The 9,292-nt window shown below is 41.0% G+C and overlaps 1 protein-coding gene across 1 annotated transcript in view; it reads right to left on the reverse strand.

Annotated features, from left to right (window-relative positions):
* Positions 1 to 9,292, reverse strand: part of Nkap (NFKB activating protein) — a 24,031-nt gene that overhangs the window by 11,901 nt on the left and 2,838 nt on the right. Inside the window, exons 2-4 of the mRNA XM_005368878.2 lie at positions 7,995 to 8,075; positions 1,980 to 2,050; positions 1,661 to 1,798 (exon numbers count right to left, since the gene is read on the reverse strand). Of these exons, the coding sequence (XP_005368935.1) occupies positions 1,661 to 1,798; positions 1,980 to 2,050; positions 7,995 to 8,075 (290 nt within the window). The remainder of the gene's footprint in view (positions 1 to 1,660; positions 1,799 to 1,979; positions 2,051 to 7,994; positions 8,076 to 9,292) is intronic.

The following is a 9,292-nucleotide window of genomic DNA, read 5'->3' on the forward strand; positions in this document are numbered from 1 at the left end:
CAAAAAACAAAATGCATCTGTCTCTACGAATTCTGAATCCCTCTGACCCTCCGACTGCATCCTCCCACCGCATCTCAGACTGCATCCTCAGACTGCATTTCTGACTGAACCGTCAGACTGCATCTCAGATTGCATCCTCAGACTGCATCTCTGACTGAACCCTCAGACTGTACCTCATATTGCATCCTCAGACTGCATCTCAGATTGCATCCTCATATTGCATCCTCAGACTGCATCTCAGATTGCATCCTCAGACTGCATCTCACACTGCATCCTCAGACTGCATTTCCGACTGCATCCTCAGACTGCACCCCCGACTGCATCCTCAGACTGTATCTCTGACTGCATCTCTGACTGCACCCACAGACTACATCTCATACTGAATCCTCAGACTGAGCTCCTGTCTCCTCCCACCTTATATTCCTCTCTGCCAATCCTTATAACTCCTGTCTCCTCCTCCTTAGTGCTGCAATTAAAGGCCTGTGATCACAAGTGCTGGGATCACCTTTGTGTGGCTATGTTTCTTGTTTAAGACAGATTCAATCTCGTGTAGCCCAGGAAGGCCTTGAACTCACAGAGATCTGTCTGCCTCTGTCTCCCGAGTGTTGGGATTAAAGGTGTGCGCCACCACTGCCTGGCCTCTATGGCTAACTAGTGGCTTAGCTCTGCACTCTGATTGATCTTTAGTTAAGCTTTAGTTGTTAGATGACAAACAAAATATCACTACAACTTAGGGTGCATGGGGATACAGAGGAATCTTAAAAGCAGCCAGAAATGCACTGGCAAGATGACTCAATTGATAAGATTGCTTATTGCTGGGCTTGAGGACCTGAGTTCAACCCACAGGACCCACATGATGGAAGGAGAGAAATTTCAACTCCTCAAAGTTACTCTCTAACTTCTACACATATCCTGTGGTATGCATGTCCACATACACACATATGAACAAAATAAATGAAGAAAAATGTAATAAAAACCATGGCTGATCTGGGACAATAATTAAGGAATGGTTGACCTGGAAGTGGTGACTAGTTGTTTTTGAAATCTGTGTATCAAAAACCTACTGCATGTCCACTGCTGCTCAGAGTAAGCCAAGGCGAAGCCGGGAGTGACTAGCTCAGAAGGCAGAGGCCTGCTGTACCAAGTGACACATACTTAAGTGCAGAAATATAATCAGAAAACTAACATGGCTAGAATTACAGCTATAATTCAACAAATTTTTTTAAATATTTATTTGTTTATTATGTATATTCTGTCTGTGTGTATGCCTGCAGGCCAGAAGAGGGCACCAGACCTCATTACAGATGGTTGTGAGCCACCATGTGGTTGCTGGGAATTGAACTCAGGACCTTTGGAAGAGCAGGCAATGCTCTTAACCTCTGAGCCATCTCTCCAGCCCCAATTCAACAAAATTTTAAAAAGCTAAGGGGCTAGAGTGATGGCTTAGTAGTTAAGAGCCCTGGCAGCTCTTCCAGAGGACTGGGTTTGATTCCCAGCACTCACATGGTGGTCATAACTGTGACTCCAGTTCCGGGGGATCTGACAGCGGAGGAAATACACATGGTGCATAGACACGCTTTCAGACAAAACACTCCTACACATAACATTTTGAACAATGAGAATGCAGTCCAGGGTTTGCAGAATGACACAGCTTTCTTACCACTGGAGTCTGTTTCGGATTCAGAGTCACTGTCACTATCTTCAGAATATTTCTTATGTTTTCTTTTAGATGACTTTTTCTTTCTCTTTTTCTTGGATCTTTCTTTTGAATGACTGGATTTCCTTTTCTTCTTTTCATCTGTTGTAAGTACAAATAAAAAATTAACTTCTATAGAAGTATTTCCAAACATCTTACTATATTGGAAATGATGAAAAGAAACAGCTGTTTGGTAGCCTGGGTAAAAGCAAGGTCCAATGTGCAATTATTTATAAACATACTTTTGAAATTTATGAATTAATTACTTATTTTACAAAATTACCTTCTGAACTAGATGCTGAAGTAGTGCTTTTCTTTGGCTCTTCATCCTCTACTGGTGTATGTTCATCAGAGCTGAATTACAGAAAACGGTTGTAAGAAATATGTTCCATAGGGCATTAAAATAAGCACTTACAGTTTTTCAGCAACAGCGCTCATTGCCTAGGAACCTTTAAAGCATTTAAAATTATTCTTATTAATTATGTTGCTTTTATCTTACTTGTGTGGGCATTCTGCCGACACATATGACTGTGCCTGGTGCCCACAGGGGCCAGAGAGAGCATCGGGTCCTCTAGAATTGGCTGTACAGAATAATTACTATATGGGTCTTGTGGCTCAAACTCAGGCTTGATAGCCAGTGCTCTTAACCACTGAACCACCTCTCTAGCGCCCAAAGACAAACCATTTTTGTAAGAGTATATTCAAGAGTCTACCATCTCCTTAATAATAAAATAACTTATATTTATATAATGCTTCAGAGTTTACACAGTACTGTTAAAAAAGCAGTGTGTAGCTGGCCTTTAATCCCAGCACTCAGGAAGCAAAAGGAGGCAGATCTCCATGAGTTCAAGGCCAGCCTGGTCTACAGAGCCAGTTCCAGGCCACACCAACTCCAGTGTCGTCTGTGTGACATGACATATGTCATTATGCAGGATGGGAGCTACATGTCCTATGGGACTAGGCTCCCTGAAGGTCAATGGCAGATGGCCCAGTATTAGCCACTGCTGAGGCATAGATGTGTTTCTCGATTAGCTGGCTATGCGGGATATGGGCTTTGCACAATCTCTTTTATAATAATGATATTCCTTTTTTTCTTTTTTTTAAATATTTTTTTATTTATTATGTATACAATATTCTGTCTACATGTGTGCCTGCGGGCCAGAAGAGGGCACCAGACCTCATTACAGATGGTTGTGAGCCACCATGTGGTCGCTGGGAATTGAACTCAGGACCTTTGGAAGAGCAGGCAATGCTCTCAACCAATGAGCCATCTCTCTAGCCCCCAATAATGATATTCTATGTATCTACAAGACAAGGATTGTCTCTTCAGGAACAGCTCTGGGATAGGGAAGCACAGTATGGGAATGTATAAGACTACATACACAGGATGTATGATGAGCAAGAGAATATATAGGGTATGGACAAAGAGGGTTATATTATACTCTGAACTTCATGGATAGGCTTGCTAGATCCCAACCCCCATGGTGTCTGCTGCATAAGGTACTAAAAAGTATGTTTCAGTAGGTGCAGAGAACTGATTAGGTATATGTGGTCACTAGATGAAATAAAGGATTAGGAAGAGGAAGGGCCATGATAGCGATAATGAGACAGATGAAACCACTAACCTGAGGTTTACATTCCCAAGGACAAGATTTCCTATTCTAAGAATGCTTTATGTCTAACACCTGTTCCTGATAATATACTTTTCTTAAATATCGCTGATGTGACTAAAAGAAGCTTTCATACTGTGCCAAACAACGACACATGACCTTCTGATTTGTTCTTTGTTTGAATACTATATAATGAAAACATGAATTTAGTAAAATTGCAGCAGATTCCAACCACTCTCTTGTGTGTTGTGTCTGTCTGTCATTCACCAAACTTGCACCTTCCTGATTACTAAGACCTGCTTCTCCCACAGTCTGAGTGGCTCCCCACTCAGTCCGTGGCAGGTTCCAAAGCTACACAGAGAAACCCTATCTAAAAAAAAAAGCAATGTGTAAGATTTATATTTTCAGAAGAAATTCACAAGATAAAAGTTGAGAAATAGAAACATAAGGAAAGATCAAGAAAAGGCAAACATGAAAGTTGATGAAAGAGTTCATGATTTTATTATTGACTGTAGGAATCAAACCTAGGTCTCACTGATGCTAGGCATTTGCTCTATAACCAGGAGATAGCCTAGCTTCAGAACTTTATTCTAAGTAGGTAAAGGATATACACTGGAACAACTCCCATCTCCCCAGACCTTAATAGATTACAGAATTAGCAAAATAAATTCTGAAAGTAAGCTTTTTGTTTGGGGGTTTGAAAACATTTTTCACATTTAGCTTGTTTAGTACGTGTGTGAGTGGGTGTAGGTGTGCGCGAGTGCACGCACGCACGTATGTGTACACTACTGTGGAGGTCTGAGAACAATTTTCAGGATTTGGTTATCTCCTTCTACCCATGTGGGTCCCATGGATCTGATTAAGTTGTCGGAATTGGCAGCAAGCACCTTTACCTGCTGAAACATATGGCTGGCCTGTACAGTTGGCTTTTGAGACAGCGTCTCTAGCTCATGCTGGGGTTTAACTCTGTAGCTAAGGATAGCCTTTCACTTTAGCACCCCCACCCCCTGCCTCTACCTCTTCAATCCTGAGACTATAAATCATGTACCACCATGCCTGGTGTATTTGCTGCTAGAAATTAAACCCAGGGTCTTAGGCATTCTAGACAAGCACTCTACCAGCTGTTATCTGCACAGCAAGTAGAGTGTGCACTGCTCTTGAACAGCAGCTGAGCTTGACTCCCAGTACCCATGCTGGGTGGCTCAAAATCACCTAAAACTCGAGTTCAAAGAAATCTGATATCCCTGGCCTCTGGGGGCACTAGCGCCTAGCTGTGCATACCCATGGAAACCCACACAATACATATAATTAAAAATAATAAAAATAGCAAGACATGGTGATACACACCTTTAATCCCAGCACTTAGAAGGCAGATGCAGGTGGATTTCTGTGAGTTTGAATCCAGTCTGGTCTACACAGTGAGTTTCAGGACAGCTGGGGGCCACATAGTGAGACCTTGTTAAAACTAGTAAATAAATATAAACAAAAATTTTAATTCTTTGGGACAGGCTCTAAAAAATTAAAATGCTTTGATGGTACCCAAGGAAAGTTAAAATATTGTGTCATCCTTAAAGTTTGGAAGATCACATGATATAACTTGGATATTACTTATCAAAATATTTTTAGGGTCTCTTTTAATCCTCACTCAATGAGTTCAGGTATCTGTAAGAACAAGTTTCAGATAATATCGCTTTATCATCCTGACACAAATTATAGGTTTCTTGTTAAGCACACTGTCTCAAAAAAAAAAATCCAAGAGTGGAGCTGAGTAGGGTAGCTCACGCCCTTAATCCCCACAGCTGGATCAGAGTTCAAGGCCAGCCTGCTCTACAGAGTCAGTTCCAAGACAGTCAGGGCTACACAGAGAAACCTCTCACAAAACCAAAAATATAAATAAATAAAAAGGCCGGGTGGTGGTAGCACACACCTTTAATCCCAGCACTCGGGAGGCAGAGGCAGGCAGATCTCTGTGAGTTCGAGACCAGCCTGGTCTACAAGAGCTAGTTCCAGGACAGGAACCAAAACCACAGAGAAACCCTGTCTCGAAAAACCAAAAAAAAAAAAAAAAAAAAAAAAAAAATGGGACCTTACAAGATTAAAACCTCTTACACAGCAAAAAAAAAAAAAAAAAATTGAGTGAAGAAACAGCTTACAGAATGGGAGAAAATCTTACATCTGGCAGAGGAGGATAACAAGAATATGAGGAACCAAAAACATTAAACAAGAAACCAACACAATAAAAGCACTCAGCCAGGTGGTGGGGGCACACCCCTTTAGTCCCAGCACTTGGGAGACAGAGGAAGGCTGATCTCTGTGAGTTCAAGGCCAGCCTGGTCTACAGAGTAAGTAAGTTCCAGGACATCTGGGTCTACACAGAAAAACCTTGTCTCAAATAAACAAACAAATAAAAAATAAATAAAAACAGACTAATGAAATGAACAGATGGTTCTCAAAAGACAAAATACAAATGGTCAATAAACAGATACACAAAAATTCAACGTCATTATCCATCAGTGAAATGTGGATGAAAACTACACTGAGAGTCCACCTTACCCCAGCCATTAAGAAAACAACTAAGAACCTGGCAATGGTGGCGCACACCTTTAATCCCAGCACTCGAGAGGCAGAGGCAGGCGGATCTCTGTGAGTTCGAGACCAACCTGGTCTGTAGAGCCAGTTCCAGGACAGGCTCCAAAGCTACACAGAGAAACCCTGTCTTAAAAAAAAAAACAAAGAAAGAGAGAGAGAGAGAGAGAAAGAAAACAACTCAGTACAAATGCTGTTGAGGATGTAGACAACAGGGAGCCTTTATATACAATCAGTTGGAAAATAGACTGATCCAGCGTCTGTGGAAAGCAGCATGGAGATTTCTCAAACAACAACAACAACAACAACAAAAAATAGATCCTCCACAGAATCTAGCTCTACCACTCCTGGGCATCTGCCTGATCTGCCTGATCTGCCCGAAGGACTAGAGTCATCACATCACAGAGACACACACACACACACACAATGTAAACTGCAGACTATTCACAGCAGCTCGGCCATGGGATAAACCTACAGACGTAGTGTATGTGCACAGTGGAAACATTTCCAGTCAAAAAGAATGGAGTTCCACCATGTACAGGAAAACAGGTGCAAAAGTCTATCATCCTGTTGAGCAAATGAGGCCAATCCCAGAAATACAAATTTCATGTTTTATCTGATTTGTGGTTCCCAGATTCCATATAGTCCCATAAGATCATGTATGTATGTATAAAATGAAAGAAGAAATGAAAGTGTTTAGGAGAACAAAAGGAAGCAAGGGGTGGGAATATGGCAACGGACAATGTTGTATCTGTCTGAACTTTTTTTAATTCAGGGGTCAGAGAGGTAGCTCAGTTGATCAAATGTTTGTCACATAAGCACAAGGACCTGAGTTCAGATTCCCAGCACCCACAGAAAAATGATGGGTGGGGTGGCATTCACCTGTAACTCTAACACTCAGAGGCAGAGACAGCAAGATTCCTAGGGCTTATTGGTCAACCAATCATTGCTCACTGAATCAGCACCAGGTTCATTGAAAAACTCTGTCTCAAAAAATAAGGTGCTGGACTAGCAAGATGCCTTAGCAGGTAAGGACACTTGATGGCAATCCTAACAACTTGGATTATATCTCCTAGAACCCTCACAGTGGAAGATAAGCAAGCCCTGCAAGTTGTCCTCTGACCTCCACGTGTGTTATGTGAGTACACCCAGAACAGCCGTGCACGGACTGTGTGAGAGAGAGAGAGAATAAATCAATGTAAACTGAAAATAGAAGGTAGAGAAGAGACCACAGAAGATATCTGACTTCAAATTGTGAACCCCGCACACAAACACTCACACACATGACTTTTCCAGGCTTTTGAGTGTCTACTTTCCCCAGCTCACTAGCCCACTTCCACTCTCAGGAGGGCCTTCTCTCTTAGTAAATTACCTCTACTTTTATTACTTATGCTAATACCTAGCAGTCTGATGGTGGGTTAGTTGAAAAAAAAAGAAAAATATTATAAATATATTATTTTTAGTAACGAATCTGAGTAGGAAATTAATGATTTATGAGTTATAATTTCAAGACAGCAGTTAAGCAGGGCATGGTGTTCTATGCCAGGAATTCCAGCGTTTAGGGGATTAAGGCAGGAGGATTGCAGTGAGGCTGAGTTCTGCCTTGGTTATTACACTGTGGGTTCCAAACAGCCGGGATCACGGAATCAGACCATGTCTCAAATACAAAACAAAACAACCCCCCCACACACACAATGAATGTGCTAAAATCTACTAACTGTATCTGTAATCATTACCCATCTTCCATGGGGTTTTTTTAATATAAGGGGTAAAATAGTATAAATCATAAAAAGCAAAAAAAAATTGATAAGTACTTGAAGCTCTTCACTTAAAAATTTTGACAGTAGGGCTGGCGAGATGGATCAGTAGGTAAAGGCGCTTGCTGCTAAGCCTGACGACCTGAGTTCAATCCCTGGGACCCACATAGTGGAAGGAGAGAACCGACCCCTGCAAGTTGTCCTCTGACCTCCATCTGTGCACATACATACATGTACAAATAAATAAAATGTAAGAAAATATAATTTAAAAAATTCTGACTGCAGACCAGGATTTAAACAAATGCTATTAACATTTTAAAATGATATTTTTTTTAACCTACTTACTCTGGTTCAGGATTCTTTGGAGAAAGTCCCCAAACTTCAGGAGCTCCCAATTCTCCAATTCGCTCTCTTTCACTTAATCTCCTAAAAGATATAAATATTTAAATTATAACTCAATGGATGAACTGTTTCCTAAACATATAATAAAACTCAACAGGAATCAAGTCTTCTAGTATTATTTCCCTCATATATCTTTTGAGACAGGATCTTACAGTGTTGACTAGGCTGGCCTTGAACTCCTGGGCTCAAGTGATCCAGCCTTCGAAATAGCTGGGGCTACAGAAACACCTGGATTTATGTATGTTTGAAAAGTTAATAAAAACTTGATTTAAATATAAGCTCTGTAGGTAGGAGTTAATGCTCTGATAGTATCATAAACAGGTGTAAACTATAGAGTGCTTCAGTGGCAGTGGCAAAAATGGCAGTCAGACTGTCAAGGGCATGCCTTTTACTGAACGTGTGGCATAGCTTCTAAATGCCCATTTAACTGTAAAGTGTAACAGAAAGGTTTTGAGAGTGGAGGAGGTTGGTGTTTTGTTGTTTTTTTTTTTCTTTTGAGACGAGTTTCTCTGTGTAGCTTTGAAGTCTGTCCTGGAACTTGCTTTCTAAATCAGGTTGGCCTCAAACTCACAGAGATCCGTCTGCCTCTGCCTCCCTAGTGCTGGGATTAAAGGTGTGAGCCGTCACCCCCAGCTAAGAAAGGTTTATATTTAAAAATAAATTAATTTGTTTACGTATATTTATAAAGTAGTGAAATCTTTTGATTTGGTAAAACTTTGTTTTTAGAAACCTAGGAATTAGTGAATATAAAGATGAAATAAAAATAAAGGGGATTCTGGAGAGAAAGGAAAATTTTCTTTAACAAAAACTGTCCTCATGCTCCATAAGACTTATGACCAGTTTTCCATCCAGATCCTTTTAGGGCAAGGAGTATGTTCTCTACTCGTGGGAGGACACCTTTTTTCATTTTGTGTATGTGGCTAATTCTGTTTTAATATTTACTACTACTCATAAACTTAAAATACAAACTCTGGGCGCGAGAGATGGCCCAATGAAGAGCACATATTGTTCTTGCAGAGGACTGGAGTTTGGTCCCCCACATCCAAGATGGTTGATTCTCAGCTCCAGAAGATCTGATGCTTCTGGCTTTCCAAGGCATCTACACTCACATGTACATATCCATACACAGATGCACATTCCTACACAGAATTCAAAACATAATAAAAATAACACCATGTAGCCGGGCGGTGGTGGCTCACGACTTTAATCCCAGCACTTGGGAGGCAGAGGCAGGTGGATCT

The sequence above is a fragment of the Microtus ochrogaster genome, unplaced genomic scaffold (genome assembly GCF_000317375.1).
Source record: "Microtus ochrogaster isolate Prairie Vole_2 unplaced genomic scaffold, MicOch1.0 UNK42, whole genome shotgun sequence".
NCBI lineage: Eukaryota > Metazoa > Chordata > Mammalia > Rodentia > Cricetidae > Microtus > Microtus ochrogaster.